The sequence below is a fragment of the Epinephelus moara genome, chromosome 7 (genome assembly GCF_006386435.1).
Source record: "Epinephelus moara isolate mb chromosome 7, YSFRI_EMoa_1.0, whole genome shotgun sequence".
Classification (NCBI taxonomy): Eukaryota; Metazoa; Chordata; class Actinopteri; order Perciformes; family Serranidae; genus Epinephelus; species Epinephelus moara.
In genome coordinates, this window is record NC_065512.1 from 14,604,070 (window position 1) to 14,621,927 (window position 17,858).

General features: G+C 40.8%; 1 protein-coding gene across 3 annotated transcripts in view; it reads right to left on the minus strand.

Moving 5' to 3' along the window:
• klf12b (Kruppel-like factor 12b) overlaps positions 1-17,858 on the minus strand; it is a 64,924-nt gene that overhangs the window by 6,106 nt on the left and 40,960 nt on the right. For all 3 annotated transcript variants that reach the window (XM_050048233.1, XM_050048235.1, XM_050048234.1), the window contains exon 5: positions 4,999-5,156. In XM_050048233.1, the coding sequence (XP_049904190.1) occupies positions 4,999-5,156 (158 nt within the window). The remainder of the gene's footprint in view (positions 1-4,998; positions 5,157-17,858) is intronic.

Below are 17,858 nucleotides of genomic sequence, written 5' to 3' on the forward strand. Positions count from 1 at the left end.
CTCCCAGTGTCTCAAACCCAAAACAAAGTAACACTGGATTAAACTAAACAAGCGGGTCATGTTTGCTTCCATTATATCGATCTCTCAAGAAAGGAATGAAAGCGTCTGTTGTTCTATTGCTCTCTTAACTCAGAAAAAAATACTCAGAAAAACAGAAACAAAATTACACCGAAAAACAGAAAAAAAAAAAAAAATTACTCAATAAAACAGATTTTTTTTTTATTTGTCAAGTGAATGCAATATGCTTCCGTAAGAACTAAACGCACAAACCCACTGTTTTTAAATATCCCATGGAGAGAGACTCTCACTGCAGCCTGTTCTACTTTGTTCAGAAAATGTTAGCGTGCAGCCTCGTCTGTGGACGATAAACGAGGTGCAGACTTCCATCTGTGTCACCAGTAATGAGGAAATACAGTGAGTGCTGGACGCAGCAGTGAGTGACAACAACCCTGCCCACATGAAAGAGTACTGTTTGCAGTGGAAACACTAGGGTCTAGGTACCATGTCTGAAGGGTAACTTTTGGTTCCAAAGGTACCATAACGAAAGTGTTTGTTGGAAACAGGTCTATTGTTTTGTGAGTCATAAGTAAGTCTCAAGTAGGGATGCACGATAATATCGGCACGTCATCGGTACCAGCCGATATTGGCTTTAAAATGAACAATTGGAATCAGCCAACATGCTAGTCTTTTTTGAGTCTGTTAAGTCTAAAGTCATCAAATTTGTGACTCAAGTCCAAGCAGACGTTGCGCTAGACTTTTTCGTCGCTGGTCATTTTGACCAACAGGGTCATAAAAATCCGGTCATAATCTATTTTTACCGGTCATTTTAATTTTCGTTTTTAAATGATAATAAAGATATTCAAAGACATTTAGTTTTCATTCGTTCGTTTTTAATAAATCCAACAAGCAAGTTATAAAGTGTGCATCAATAAGGACATGAACGAAAAGATGAACAGACATCCACACACCCGTGCCATTAGGCTTCACCCTGAACACACCGGACGGCACTAACGCGTCACTAACGCGTCCGGTGTGTCCAGGGCGTTATGTCAACAACGCTACATGAAGCAGATGAATGACTTTTTGTCTGCAGTGTGAAAACGGCAGCCACTGGCTGTGCACTCCGCCGCCAAGTGGGCAGGGGTGGTAAGTGCAACCGGTCAAAATGACTGACGGCCTTCACATTTTCCGGTCATTGTTGTAAAAAACCGGTCAATGACCGAGAATATCCGGTTAACGCGACCCCTGAGTCCAAGTCACATACTGGCTATTTTAGTCTTGATTCGTTATAAATGTCAATTTGTGTCCTCAAAGTTGGTAACCTTCTGCCTATAATGTATTGAAAGAACAGCTGAAAGCCTTTTATAATATTTTTAAACAATCATAAGATAGTGTATGATCATAATATTTTATAAAGTCAAAAATCATTGTTGTTTGTAGAAAAAATCACTATCTGTTGCTCATGAAGGCTCGAGCTTTGGTGCTTTCTGCAAGTTTTAGCTCCTAACTTACATCCACGCTTTGCAAGTTAGAAGCTAAAACTCTTTACTTTAAAGTTATAGTGAAGTAAAGAATACACAAATATGGTAGGAAAATCAATTTGCAGACTCTTGAAACTTGCTTGAGGTGTGTGATCCATCACAGTGAACAATTAAAGCTAATGGTACATTATCATTGCACAGTAACACAGTTATGGTGCAGATTGATTTGCAACTTCTGCACTTATCACATCATTACAACAAAGGCTGAGTTTAAGTTCACTCTGATGGGTGAGACAACTCAAGCAAGTTTTAGGATGCTCTCAATAGATCTTCAGCTTGTTCCAGTCTTGATCCAGTCAAGCTGCAGTTACAGTTTATATCATTGTGTGTACAGACTTATATGTAGCAACAAATTCTAAAACTTGGATGTGTCACACACTTCACCCCGGCCGCACAGAAGATCTATACAGTCAGCAAGATTCAAGAGTTTCAAGATTAGTGTCAGCAATTTAGTATCTGACCAAATGTCTCTCCGTCTGTTCATGAGTTATGGCGCTGTGTAAGGGTCATAAAAGTGTTTTTGCTGAATATTATGATGTCACAGTGAAGTTGATCTTTGACCTACTGGATGTAAAATGTCATCATTTTATCATATTAGACATTTGTGTGAAATTTTGTCATGATTACTGTATGAATTATAGAGTTACAGTCAAAAACATGTTGGTGTGACCTTTGACTTTTGACCACAAAATTCTAATAAGTTCATCGTTGAGTCCAAGTGGACGTTTGTCTTTCTGTTTCTATTTTTAACTGTTGTTTTTTAAGTCATCTATTATAAAGTTAGACTCTGTGTAATTATATAATTTGGCACGATAGCAGCTCTAACTGCAACTGTTGATGATGTTAGACGACAGGTGTGTGCTGTCTGGTGAAGATCCAACATTTTCTCGTTGTGTTTCGTGCAAACCAAAGAAAAACACATCAAATCTGAAGGTTCCTGACTTCAGACAAATGCTGTTTTACATCCTGTCAGCTACACCAGTGACACAGTTACAAAGACCATCAACATGTGACACATCAACACGTCTTCACGAATGTGTGTTCCTCTTGTCTATATAAAGTGTGATACATGATGGAGGTTGACAGGAAGTTGTGTAATTGACCCACATCTATGCTTGTTTTGTTTTCTGATGTTATTTATAACATGACCGAGAATGTGTCAACTTCCCCTTTAAATGTGTCTGCTACTGTATGTATCACTGTACACCTTATTTAAAGCAGACAGTGAGCCATCAGGAAGGCCTTATGGCAGCCATAACCACAGCCTCCTTCCATTATGGTGACAAAAAGCCTGAATGATGTTGAGTAAGTGGCTAGGAGACCATATATAATGTATTAAGATGGCTGATATTAGAGTTCATAGAGTGTTACATGTGTTTTAATGCATTATGAACTGTAGGTTTATATAATCAGGTGCCTAAATAAAGACAGTACAGGCAGTGGTCTTGCACTGGGGCCCGTAGAGAGAACGGGCCCTTGCAAGTGATTCAGATTGCTACCTTGGATATATACCTGCATTCAAAGATAAATTATGAAATGGCAGAATATTATTAATTCACAATTTGCTATTTATGTCCTCAAAAAGGCAAACCCATCTGCTTTAAAAGGATAGTGCACCCAAAAATGAAAATTCAGCCATTATCTACTCACCCATATGCTGAGGGAGGCTCAGGTGAAGTTTTAGAGTCCTCACATCACTTGCGGAGATCCAAGGGGAGAGTGGGTAGCAACACAACTCCACCTAATGGAGGCTGACGGTGCCCCAGATTCAAACGTCCAAAAACACGTAACTGAAGCCACAAAATATCTCCATACTGCTCGTCCGTAGTGTCCAAGTGTCCTGAAGCCCCGACATAAAAAGTTGTTTGGAAAAACGTCAGTTAATCTCTGTTTTTAGCCTCATTGTAGCCTGTAGCTCTAACTGCCTCTCTGTGCACCGCACTCACGTGTGTGCGCTTGCTGCGCGAGACCAGTGAAAGCACATGAACACACATGAATGCGGTGCCCACGTCTCACAGTCACGTGCAAGTGCACACAAGTGAGCGCAGTGTACAAAGAGGCAGTCAGAGCTACAGGCTACAGTGAGGCTAAAAACAGAGTTCAAATGACGTTTTTCCAAACAGCTTTTTCTGTCGGGGCTTCAGGACACTTGGATCACTACGGACGAGCAGTATGGAGATATTTTGTGGTTTCAATTACATGTTTTTGGACATTTGAATCTGGGGCGCTGTAAGCCTCCATTAGGTGGAGTTGTGTTGCTACCCCCTCTCCCCTGGGATCTCCACAAGTGATGTGAGGACTCTAAAACTTCACCTGAGCCTTCCTCAGCATATGGGTGAGTAGATAATGGCTGAATTTTCATTTTTGGGTGCACTATCCCTTTAAGGTTTTAAATAGTCAGGAGCTATCTAAAACAAAATGATGTGCTTTTTCTATATAAGATATAAAATTAGTGATAATACTATAAAAACTATTCACTTAAATGATTGATTTTCTCCTGTCTTTGATATCTTTGTCAGATATGCAATGCTAATTTCTGGGTAATATGTATATTATTGTTGTCTAATGTCAAGCCCGTTTGTGTCAAGACAATACATGCACAACTTCCTTCCTTCCATGTCGTAACTTCCTTGTGCCACTTTGTATGATGCATTATAGATACGGACTTAAAAGAAAATGCACCAAAAGGTTGTTCCCTTTTTTGGCTGACCAATAGTCATGATGATCCAAGAAGTGGTGGGTGTCATTTTACTTTGTACTCCTTACAAATAAACTCATGTGACAGACAATTTTGGCTTCCTAACATGGCATCAAAATGTTCCTTTGTGCAAGTCTGAGTTTGAGCAAATGACAAACAGGAAAAGGGATAAAGGTGTTTAGTAAGTCCTGGAACTTTAACATGTTTTTCCACTATCATTTCATTTCAGTTTTGAGTCCAGCTTTAAACAAACTTTGTGAATATCTTGGACTTGTACGTGTGTCTATTTGGATTCAAGTCTGGCTTATTTCCCATGACTGAGCTTATTCTTCCACTCAAGCTACATAAAAATATACTAATTTATTAAGGTTTGATCCAGTTGAAACCAATACAGCAGGTTTACATCTACCATTATGCTACTTTTAATTTCTAATTATTTATTTAGAATAAATTATGTGCATTTTATTGTCTTTTTCAAATTGCTCTGGTCACGTCTTGATTTGGCTTTGACCTTTGACCTGTTCCAGATTAAAATTTGACTTTATCCCTTCTTCAAAGTGACAGTCAGACTCTGTTTTCAGTGCAACCTCAGCACAATATTACCTGAGTTACATATTTACGAGCCCATGGCACTGGCTATTACAAACAAGGAGTGTGACTTTCCGGAAACATAAATGTGGTTACTGTCGGATGGCTTGAGTCGACAACATAATAAAATCAAATCACAGGATCTGAGTGTTCACAGTGAGACCTGCTGACCTGTATGCGTCCTCCGGTGTGCTTTTAAATGGGAGCTTTTGGTGTACACCTTATTGCAGCCCTCAAAGTCACATCTGTGGATTCTTCTCTTTTTGGAATCTGGTGACTCTGACCTCCGGGGGCGCCGTATGCTGTCGATGCTGAACGGGGACATGGAACTGCAATGGGAGAAAAAGAACCAACATGAAAGCGTTATTAGACTGTGACCGTGACTTTGATATCATCAGTCTAATTCTGAGCAGGTTTTGGGTATGTGGTGTATTCAGTCTGAAAACATAAAACATCCTCAAAACAGTCTGCATATTCAAAAAAAAAACATTGATTTTTGAATGTGCTGTTGAAGCACACGATTCTCACACACTACAATGCACAGGTGTTGCACACAGCTGCAATACAGTGTAATTGTGGATGTGATGAAACAGCTCGGAAAACAAGAAATACAATTTTGTGTCTTTGTGAAGTTTAGTTAGCAGTGTCATTTTAAAATGGCTATTTACAGTAGTTTAGGAATATGTGAATGCTATATATGAATGCTACTGAAACATATCACAAGGTAGCACAACCCATGCAGTGAAGAGGTGCCATCTTGGTTTATTGAATAAAAACACTGATAATACAGACAACAGTGAAACATATTGTAATGCTACCAGTTTTTGTAGGTCATTGTGTTATGGGTGACAGAGTTTTGTCGTTGGGAGACAATGGTTGTTCTGGTGAGAGTCAATCCTGAGAATGTATGTGAAATTAATGTATTACACTGTACTAAACTGTGCTGTATTACACTGGTTTCCATCCTGGGGGTCCTAACGCCCACTAGGGGTCGCAAAAGCTCATAGGAGTGGATTTGTGGGGGATGAGAGGACAGTGGAAGTGGCTCAGAACTTTTATTTCGACAAAATTAAAGACGTTTACAACATAAACGGATGCATAACAGACACAAATTGGTGCATAACAAGTCACCAGAGTGGCGGAGGACCCCAAACTCCCCATTTCATATGAGCCCCCAAGAAATGATGAAAAGAAACCTACACCTGTGCCAAAGATTCACAGGGGGATTGCACAGCTTTCTTCTTTTAAAGGGCGTAAAACAACTTAAAGTTTAGATTATTACTCAAGATATAAACTCAAAAATATATGTCAACAGTCAAAGTACTGCACATTACTTACAAAAACTACCTTTGAATGAGAGCAAATTCAATAATACACATTAATGAAACAACCTTTCACATGAAAAACGTCCTTTTTACTATATATGATACATCATCATTCCCTCTCTAATATCTTCTTTATAGAGCTGTGAAAACATCAACAAGTTTCTCCTTCAAACACCAACACAATATTTTACAAGATTACATCGAACACATCATGAGAGCATTGAAATTTACTTTGCCCAGTGCTCATTTTTACTGAAAACGCTTCACAATGTAAATCAATGCAACCTCTGTGAGCTGGTTCTTGTGGCTACAGGCTGCTTAGAGGTGACGATAAACACTCATCTCAGTAGTGTAGTGGTAGCTGAGTGGGTACCAGGGAGCTTTTATCGTTTTGACATGATAACATACAGCACTGTTTTCTAGGGTTCACGTGACGTTGGATATCTCGCCCATCTCCCCTAGAGAGCAGGTTAAGTGTCGTGTTTAGTAGGCTTTGCTATACAGTTATGTTGTTGTGGCTTGATGTAATATGTCAGAATAATAGTAGTAATAGTAAGAAAGAAATAGCAGATATAGATGATGGCACCCTTAGCATTCACCTATACTGCCTATGCCGAGGGCCAACACTGGCCTCGTCCTGCATTTGAAAGGTACCCAGTTAAAATAACCAAAGACTGTGGTGAAGCTATGGGTTTGCCAGCAGGTGGCAGTGCAGCACCGCAGCATAGTTACAGTGAGGAAGTAGATGAGGTAAGAAAGCTGGTATTCTTCTTGCTCCTCCACTTTCATCAATCACAGGTGGAGGGATAAAGGACTTTTATTTCTCAATGTTGTTCAATGAGGTTAATGACTCCTGAGTTATTTCTGTCATCAATACATTTTGGCGTGACATTTCCTCTCCATTACCTCGTCAATATCACTGTTGATTATATAATTTGTCACTTCCAACGGTGAAGCCCTGTAGCAGAGTGTGTGTGTGTGTGCTTTTGCAAGCGAGACTTCTCAGTGTTTGAGTGTTTGTATCCTATCTGTGGTAAATCTTAAATGTGCTCACGCATCACTTCTCTGAATATGAGGCTGCACACATACAAAGAAATTCAGGAAGAAAGAGAGGGTAGGGTTGTGGTAGATGGTCAGTAGTTCATGTCCCACGCTTAGCAGCGAGCACCTTCAACACAGACATAAACACATGACTGCTGCACTCGCACGACAAAAGGGCGAGGAAGAGAGAGAGATACAAACAGAAAACAAGAACATCTCTGTTTACTAAGGGAGGGGTGATTTGTGGGATATGTCAGCAGTGATGGAGCGCAGTTGCTTTCCTTTCAGCTCCCGGTGTCTGCCGCTGATACTGAGAAGCAGGTAAAGGTCCTAAAGGACCAGCTTCGGCTGTGTCAGAGGGATTTGAAAGAGGAGCAGGGGCTGCCAGACAGGCCCTCCAGTGAACTGTCTCCACCGCACACAACCCACTTCCTGTCTCTCAGTGTTTCACCGAAGCACGATTCGTCAAATGCAGACTCAGACCTGCAATCGACACACACACACACACAGGCCGCACAAATACACGGAAATACAGAAAAACACACATACATGCTGATCACCTGTTGCTCTTGGCGTACTGCCAATCTAAAGCCGTACAGGAAATGAGCACACGGGTCAGATATGAAGTGGACTCCGACTCCCCTCACATTTCTCTCTCTGTCTCTACGGCGTGTGTCTAAGTTCAGAAAATATCGCACTGCAACGTGGTGTCGAATGTGAACATTAGGAAAAAAGTGTGTTCATAAAGCTAAAGGAAAACAATGAGTTTTAATCAGAAATGATTGATGACATCACCGAGCCATCTATTATTCTAAAATTGAGAATCTGAGGTGGGGGAGGTCGAGGATAGTTGAAACATTTCTGTCTGTATCTCGGAGCTCTTTTAAGGCGGTGCAGTCACAATGTGATACAACCTAGTTACATGTGTCTGCTATTAAAGATCCAGTGTGTAAGATTCAGGAGTATTTCGTGGAATCCAGCGATGAGGATTGAGGATTTCAACCAGCTTAAACTTCTCAGGATTAGAATTCCTTCAGTGCTCGTTGTTCAGGAGGTTTTTAATGGGAGCCGAATTATCCAGAGGTCTCCTCCTCTCCAGCACAAACAGACCAGGAGTCTCATTTATAAAACAATGCGTAGTATAGGTTTCCACCTCACCACCTGCGTCACCAATTTTTCTGTCTCCAAAATGTTCGTAAGCATGGGTCAAAGTTTTTCCCATCGAGTCTGTTTTTATAGATCACAACTTTACCGTGGGAAGTGGCGTACGCCTCTTTCACGCCTTGTTTCGTGCATACGTAGTGTTTATAAATGAGACCCAAGGTGATTAAAACTGGTAAAAACACTGAATAAAACAGTTTCACATTAAAAAAATCTGTTTCTCTGATGCATTCCTCGTGGAGGGGATTCAAACTACAGTGGCCAATGCTAAAATGCCACTAGCTCTATCAAGAGCCAGTGTTTGGTTTGTCCATTCTGGGCTATTGTAGAAACATGGCTATCTCCACAGACGAGAACCCACTCCCTACGTAGGTATAAACAGCTCATTATAGGCTAACCAAAACACTGTGATTCTTATTTTCAGGTGATTATACACTAAAGAAAACACATTTATTATATTATATTCCATTTCCGCCAATATATCCCCCTAAATCCTACACACTGGACTTTTGAATGATGTTGCTGTTATCTTCGTAACACAAACAGAAAATACGCAAGTCTCAAACACAAGGAACAAAATGTTACAATTCACCACATACTCGTGATTAGCTGTACCCTAAGGATTTGTAAAAACTTAGGACATTTATAGCTTTTTATTAAACATTTAAATGCCTTTTTAATGTAAACAGCATGTGTGGGTGTGTGTAATATTTGACATATATATATGACATAGGTTGTTACATTTTTTACATGTTGTTAAAACTAACCCAAACTCTTGTAGCCACCAACTAGCTAACCTTACAGCTAACAGCTAAAACATTAGCATTAGCAGCTTGCATAAAAGATATCTACATAAACACATAATAAACTCGATTTAAGTTTGATGAAGTTATCTACAAAGCAGGCAACGCTGTAGACCCTTTTACTGTTAGTAAACAGTATGATGTTTTTGGTGGGCGGGGCTTAGCTGGAGGCAAAACAATTCTCCACAGACATTAGCTAACGCTAGCTAGCAAGTTCTGTTGGCTTGTTATAGACAATGGAGGAAGATGATGCGAGTGGTGCGTTCAGAAATTCCGAGTACTGGAGTGCACTCTACCACAAACTGGACCGTTTGTAAATTTAGAGCTCTGTCTGAATGCGTGATTAACTTAACCGTTTGTTAATTCATGTAGAAATATAACGCTCCGTTTCTTCGACCAACAGGGCTCTCATTTCAGTTTAGAGCATCGGACTGAATTTACGGACGCACCATGTCAGGTCACTCACTCCCTGGGAATGCGAGTGTTACTTGAAAACAATGTAAACAACTTGTAAACTTGTAAACAATGACCAACGAGATCAGACTGGCCGACCCGTATGCTCTCACTCAGTGGATGGATGATGTCACAGGAAGTTTTGTGTTTGATCACTATGCCAATCTTACAAAGGAGGACGACTCTTGTAAGGTTTCCCCCAGTTTGTTTTGCTATATCGAAGCTAACGTTAGCTAACGCGCTAAAAAGTTATTGTTATGGAGAAATCCAATATTCCTTTTAATACCTCCCTAATTTTCTGATGAGGTGGACATGATAACAATTAATACACATAACATTACTTTTGATGATCGCCTCCGTCCAGTCCTTTCGTCTTATCGCATTTAACCATAGCTTTCTTTGTGTTTGTTGACGGGCAGTGGCGGCTGGTATGTGATAAAATTTTGAGCAAGTTTTGAGCCATGACTCCTTCTATTCTGGCTCCCAATAACACAACAAGACGACATTTATGTAGCCTACAGCCTTGTGATGGAGAGTCGTGTTTTGCCTCCTGCTAATAAAATAATATCATTGTGACGTCGGCCCTAAAAGGGTCAATTAAAAAAATAAATGAAGTGAAAACAAAGCATATGCAGAGTGAATCAGGTGATTCGTAGCTCGTTTCTGCTTAGAGAAATTAAAAGTGTTACAACTATCCCAGGTCTCCCCCACTGTGGGCCTGTGTGTGTGTGTGTGTGTGTGTGTGTGTGTGTGTGAGGAAGGATTTACAGTGGAAACACTCTGAGCTCAGAAACCCAGCAGACGAGGCGGATGTTTACATTCTGACTTCATCCATGAANTGTGTGTGTGTGTGTGTGTGTGTGTGTGAGGAAGGATTTACAGTGGAAACACTCTGAGCTCAGAAACCCAGCAGACGAGGCGGATGTTTACATTCTGACTTCATCCATGAAGTGACTCCATGATTATGATATAATTTAGGAAGTTCTGAGTACAACAGGTTCTAAAACAAAGAACGAACGACGACTCATTATTCATCAGAAATTAACTCACTGAACGTGCAACAACTGTTTCGCCTCTACTGGTGATAATTCTGTCGTCGCCGCTGCTCCATTTCTAGGGCCCGCTGACAGATTTCTGGTTAAATCCATTTCGGGTTCTCATAGAAACTTCCCACTGTGAGACATGCTACCAATTAGTGAGCTTCTGTCCTCGCAGAAAGACAGACGTTAAAAGCGCTTGTCGACGAAACAAAAGTAAGCGGTACTTCAAACTTCAAAATCCACTTAGATGACATTTTAATGATCCATGTGAGGAAATTAGACCAAGACAGAAAAGTAACAGAACTGAGTGAAAGAAAACTGAATTTAAGCGTTGAAACTGAAATAAAACTGGATATGATACAGAGAACAATAAAATCAACAACATTTGATTATGAACAATGAAGGCAACCACTGTAAACTAGAAATCTGTTTTCAGTCATTGATTGGACAAAACTTAACATCTGAAGACATGATGAATTTATCATGCACATAACTGTACATATTTCTTATGTTTACTTTTATTCTATCCTTGTTTATTCTATTCATTCTAGTCTATATATATGGTATTTGAATTTCACACTTACAGCCTCAGCATGGTGATGATATATATTTTATTTTTAATATTTTCATATCTTAAGTACTAGTGTTTTATTTTAATGTACATTTTAATTTCTATTTTATTTAATTTCTATTTTATTTTATTCTCATTTAATTTAATTTATTTTATTTCATTTTCATTTTATTTAATTTCATTTTATTGCTTTATATTTACATACTTCTATTTCATACTCTTATTCTTACTTCTTATAATTCTCTGTTATTACATCGGAGCGACTATAACGAATTACAATTTCCCCTCCTGGGTCAATAAAATATTCCTGATTCTGATTCTGATTTTGATCACTTTAGGCTCTCGGAAACGGTCGTAGACATTTTCATGATTTCACATACTTAGGCTAAATAATTGATCAAAAAGAGAAGATTATTCAACAGTGAAAATAATGTTTAGTTGCAGCCCTAAGTGTAAGCATTTAATTTAATATTTCCCATGTTGTTTGGGTCATGCAAAGAAAACTCATTCGGCATGTTGTAACTGTAGTTAAAGGATTTTCATGCTTCTCTGTGGGTTGAAGAAGTACCACCACCATTTGTCTATTCAGCTTAACCTCTTAAAGATGCTACTAACAGAGCAGTTGTGTTCAGCTAGTGTATTAAAAACAGTAAGCAACTAGAGATCGACTGGTTCCCACTAAAAAGGGACATATCACCCTGTAGTGCTATTTATCAGTCTAGATTGTTTTGGTGTGAGTTGCCAAGTGTTTCAGATATCGGCTGTAGAGATGCCTGCCGTCTCTCTGATACAATGGAATTAGATGGCACTCGGCTTGTGGTGCTCAAAGCGCAAAAAAAAAAAAAAAAAAAAAAAACATTTGAAAAGCTCAACAGTTATTTCTCTTTCCAGAAATAATGATATTCAAGGTAATTCACAGACCTTGTTGTGAGCAGTTTTATGTATTTTCCTTTACAGAACTACATCCACCAACTGTATCACTGCTTAGAAGGAAGTGTGCATCTACTGCTAGCTCACTTAGCACCACTGAGCTAGCTAATGTTTAAAGGCCCAGACACATAAAACTGACATCAAAGAATTTGTGGCGACAAAGGCCGACTTGCAACGCCTCGTGTTGCCTGTGTTTCGGCCAGAAAGTTGCGCTCGAACACCACGAAGATTACAGCAAATGGCAAGCTTGTGTGAGAGGAAACAACTTTTCACATTAGCAAGCAACTGTAGTCTGTATTTGTCTTTCAAAACAGGGAAACTGCAAGAGCCACAGGACGGATTCAAGACACTAGTTAGCCAGTTAGTACATTAACATCACAACTTGATGTTAAAAGAATAAAGGATATTTAACATGTGCTACCTAACCATAACAAAACAATTACAAACCTTTCCTGTTAGACTTCAATGGCTAAAAAAAAGCTTACCTAATATAACAGGGTTTTTTTAAATCGCACATTCTCTTAACATATTTGTTTACTTTCCTCACTTCCATTGCTCTTCTCATGCACTGAGCTGAAGAGCCAGTCAGAGTGATTTCATCAACCTACAGGCTCTGCCCTCTCTGATGCCAATTTAACATGCTGAATCCACTGAAAAAAAGAAGATGACAAGGGCCGACTGGTTCTAACAGTGCGGGACACACCGCAGAAACTAGGGCAACAGATGCTCACCAGCTGCCTAATATTGACCTACAGCCAGCCGTTGGCTTGGTATGTCAGGGCCCTCACAGCTAAGCCGAGGAGGAAGCCATTAATGTTTACATCAGCACAAGCCTCTTGTCCACGAGTAGATGCACACTTCCTTCTGTGCGGTGATGTGGTTGGTGGGTGTAGTTTGGTAGAAAGCAAATAGTTCCTACATGAAACTGCTCACAACAAGGTCTGTGGATTATCTTGAGTAAACAGGTCATGATTTCTGGAAAGAGACATTGCTGTTGAGTTTTTCAGATGTATTTTTTTGGCACTTTGAGCACCACAAGCTGAGTGCCATCTAGTTCCATTATATCGGAGAGACGGCAGACATCTCTACAGCTGATATCTCCAACACTCGGCAACTCACATCAGAACAATCGAGACTGATATATAGCACTACGGGTAAGAGGGAAAATATATATATATGATTTTTGGGGGAACTGTCCCTTTAAAAAGTTAAATGTACTGTTACATATAATCATAATATGCAAAGGTTATGTTTAGAGTCTGCCTTTTTATCAAGGGCTCTGCTGAGTAACTTTCCCAGTTATTGAGACTAAATATCTGTCAAAAAAACTTGTGAGTAGGCTGCATTTATTCACATAAACAATAAATCTTTATGTCTTTAATAGCACAGCTCCGGCTATATGTGTCATAGCTGTTTTGTGAGAATCGATTCGTTGTATTTTCTCATGTGAGCCCAGGGGCAAACTCAAACTGCCTTGAACCCTGTGTCACCGCAGCATCATCATGGCTGTGTGAATGTGTCTGTTTGTGTCTCCCAAAGCAGCCGAGGAAAAAATAGGAAGTACAGCTGAGAACGATTTCAAACAGAGCTGACCTCTGTTATAGTTCCTTTGTTTCCCTCTCTTTTGCCCCCCGTCTGCTCTCCACGAGTAAACGGCAGCGAGACCGAGAGAAAGAGAGAGGGTGAGGGAGTGTGTGCGTGTGTGTGTCACCTGCAACAGGGGTTTCCCACAATGCAAACACAATACATATTTTTCTAACTTCTCATAGGAAACAAGGTCATAACAACAGAGCGTTTGAACACAGCAGCAGAGCTACATGGTTTTTAAACAGACCTGCAGTAATAGTGGATTTATCGAGAAAACAGGAAAGGGAGTGTGTGTGTGAGTGTGTGTGTGTGTGTGTGTGTGCACTGGCAGACTGCCCACTGGGCATTCCTGTACCTGTCCGAAGATACTACCCCTTGCCTCACCTCCCTCCACCTGCTCTGCTCCGTGGCCCCCAGGTCCTTGGGGATCAGCCAGACTTCAGCAGAGACAACCCGTCCAACACAAGCCCTTAAACCCCAACACACACACACACACACACACTCACACACCTATCTCCTCTCTCTCTCTCTCTCTGACTGTCTTCCTCTCTTTCACTCGCGCTCTCCCACAATAGCCTATCCACCCGTCCCCAGGGAAACGCATGAATATGGAGGAGGCTGCCCAAGAAGCACATGACACACACACACACACTCTCTCTATCTCACTCTCTCCTTTCACTCATTTATTTATATATGGATACCTGGATTGGAAGCTGCAGGCACTCCCATCCTCCGCCCTTACACTCCTCTTCTCTGATGCTCTCTGGATGACTGCTTTTGTAAATGTGGATACTAAATTACATAAAGCAAATCTTTGCCCGCTCGCGGTGCGCACGTCAAAATGAAAGGAGGAGAAACACAGTGACACAATGGGCCGATATGTTTCAAAAAAGAAGTGCCTGTCGGCTTCTGTTGCGCTGCAGATGTCCACAGAGCGCATGTGTTGTGTCAATACAGAATGCACATTCTTCCTCTATGTGGCCAAACCGGCGTGTAACTCAAGAAGACTACAGACTGCTTTGTTTTTCACAGACAAACATGCAAGTCTGTGTTCCTGTTGACAATGGCTGACCTCCTTCTGGAACCAGCTGTTCTGTCCACTGTGCAGAAAACACGTGCATGCATACAGTACAAAACACACACACACACAAACACCGGAGGATTAATACTTACAGACGTGCACACATACTTTTTCACACGCACAATCACGTACACACAGGAGCACAGTTTCCACACAGCACAGACTGCACTTTGCACACAGAGAAGTGAGTGTGTGGGCAGGCCCTGGCAGGGCATTGCTAAGCCTGGCTGGTGATTTCTCTCCATAGTGAAAGCTTGGGCAGTGAAAGGTTGGGTCCTGCCAACCTCTGTTCTCCTCTGACCACCCGGTGCCCACGTGTGGCACTCAGGGGCATGCCTGTCCCTTTCAATAACCTGCATTGAAACCTGAGTCCTCCAGTGAGTCTCTCTGTGTGTGTGCGGTGTGTGTGTGTGTGTGTCTTCCCAGAAACATGGCAGCCTCTGCTTGTACCACTGAACAAGCACAGCAAGAGAACGAGCCTTTACCACAATGCGCCGCACAGTGCCACCACAATAACTCATTTAGTTTCATTACTGTAGATGTTCACACAGCCAACAATGCATAAACAAACAATACAATGTCTTGTACACAACCCCGTGAGCTGGACTGAAACCACCAAAACATAGCCAGTTGGGGTCGGGCGACCGTCAGCCTCAGCCTTGTTAATGTTCCTACATCATTAGCAGGATTCTCACAGAGTCCTGGAATACTTTCCTTACAGTTAGTCTAAATAAAAGTCCTACGGGCATTAACTTGAGTCTGGCCAGACTGCTGGTTATGACTGTTCTGTGTTTATGGGCGGCAGGGGAGGAGGGCACTGCCGAGCCAAATGTTTCCCCGCGTCTGATTTCCTGTTTCTGATCAGAATACTGTAAGCCGTCATCCACTGGAGAGGGAAGTCTTTACATTCAACACAGATGGACTGGCACCACAGGAGTTGTGATGTCTGGGCATAAAGTATGTCTGAGCCATATGCATTCAGGCATATAGATGCACGCCCACGCATATACATCCAAATGTGGAAGAGCGGTTACAAAAAGCGCAGAGAGATGCACAATGCTTGGTTCAGCACTGGGTTCATATGTAAATGATGCTCTCATCCAGGGTGACTAACAATGAGCGGTGTCAGGGAAAACATTTTAAACCTTTGTACTCTGAACTCTGTAATGCCATGTCAGAGCTCTTAATGTCCTCTGTACTTGTTCAATTTGTGTGCTTCATACAAACTTTATCAAACTTTCATGCTGTTAAACTAATAAATGTCACTCTTTTAAATTTGACATTTACATTTTCTTAAGAGTTTAAGACCCAAAACCTCACTAAATTGATATAAGAATGGCTAATGGCAAGGGAAAGAGTGACTATTGGCAGCCCACAATGGAACACTGCAGAGGACTAGCTTTTCAAAATAAAAGCCCCTAATAGAGATCTGTGTTTATTAAAGGGGCTCTATGTGAATTTTAGCTGGACATGGTTCTCAACATTAAAGTGGCTGAGCCAGTGGCTAGCAGCTAACAGTGCTAACTCCATTAACAGTGCTAAACAACTGTAACAGTGCTGACAGAGCTAACAGTGGTAGCTTGGCAACAACGCCTTTCTGATATCAGCCATAAACACTGTATGAGCGCAGTAGAGTGTAGATACCTGACCTGAGCCTGATGGGACTCCACGGGTCGGGCCAGGTGCGGATGGATATTTACATCAGGTCGTGCTCAGCCTATAAGGGACTCTCTCTGTCTTGTTCATTGCTGGGGTTTGTTATTTATGTGACAACACATAAATGCAACACATAGGTTATTCAAGGTGGTATATATTCATGTAAGCCTCTGATGAAATACGTCAAACAATGTCATCAATGATATATATAAATATATGTATAAATTAGCTTAGCAGTTAGTGGACGTTTCATCTACTCGTATAAAACCAGGGACAACAGCAATATTTAACAAAGGTAACATCACAAAATTTGGCTCCATACAACTCACAAGATTCACCGACAAACAACTGTCTTATACTAAACACTTTTCCCAAACAAATATAACGACAGCGGAGATTTCCTCTGCTCATATGAAGCCAGGATAAATCACACACAGGACTTAAAAAGCTATTTTGTGGAGGCTTTACTGTCTTCACAATTTATTGTGTCTTATCTGTGAAATTAAAGTAAATAAAAGCTTGTTTCCAATGAGGGAAATGGTTTCAGCTTACAAAAATAGACAGGAGGTCTGCGTCGCCATGACGTGTAGATACATTACTGGGGAGGTGCATGTCAGGCTACAGCATAGATTATGGTGTCGATTCGACACAGAAGTATAAATCCTGCTTTAAGCGTTGCAGGAAGACTGATCAAACAGAAGAGGACATCGCTGAAGCCATCCATGGTGGATGCTATCCTCTTCCTCTAAGATAACTCCAAATACACCATGAGCGTTAGAGTACCTAAATAATTTATTTAACAGCAGTAACAGTTCAAGAAGAGTTTGTTCAGATGAGAACGTGACGCGTCATTAGTAACACATTGTGTAATGTGTGTGTCTTTGTGTGACGTGTGTGTTATAACAATCAACCTGTGTGAACCTATATAGATCAGTGGTCATTTACAAGGTGCCACATGTGTAATGATGGCATACAGGCAAGCTGTAACCATGGTAACAACAGCAGAATGACAGGGACCAACTCAGTGCTTCGATAACGTTAGGTTAACTGTGTCAGAATTATGCCGCCCAAGCCGCAGTCTCGAGAGCACAATACAAAGTGGCAGTGATGAGTTACCCAGTAGGATACACACTTAAACAACATGTACATACATCTGGACAGGCTTACCAACAATAAACAGAGATGCTCAGATCGGAACACACACAGAGGTAGCATGACTTCATTCACTGTTCAGGATGCCATTACTCCATTATATCTTCACATAGCAAATAGTGGTGTGCTGCTGTATCAATGTTGCATAACGATGTTATGCTACTTTAATGTGCTATAAAGCAGTTATTTAAATAAACAGGTACATTATAATGTATCTCTTTGCTATTTGAA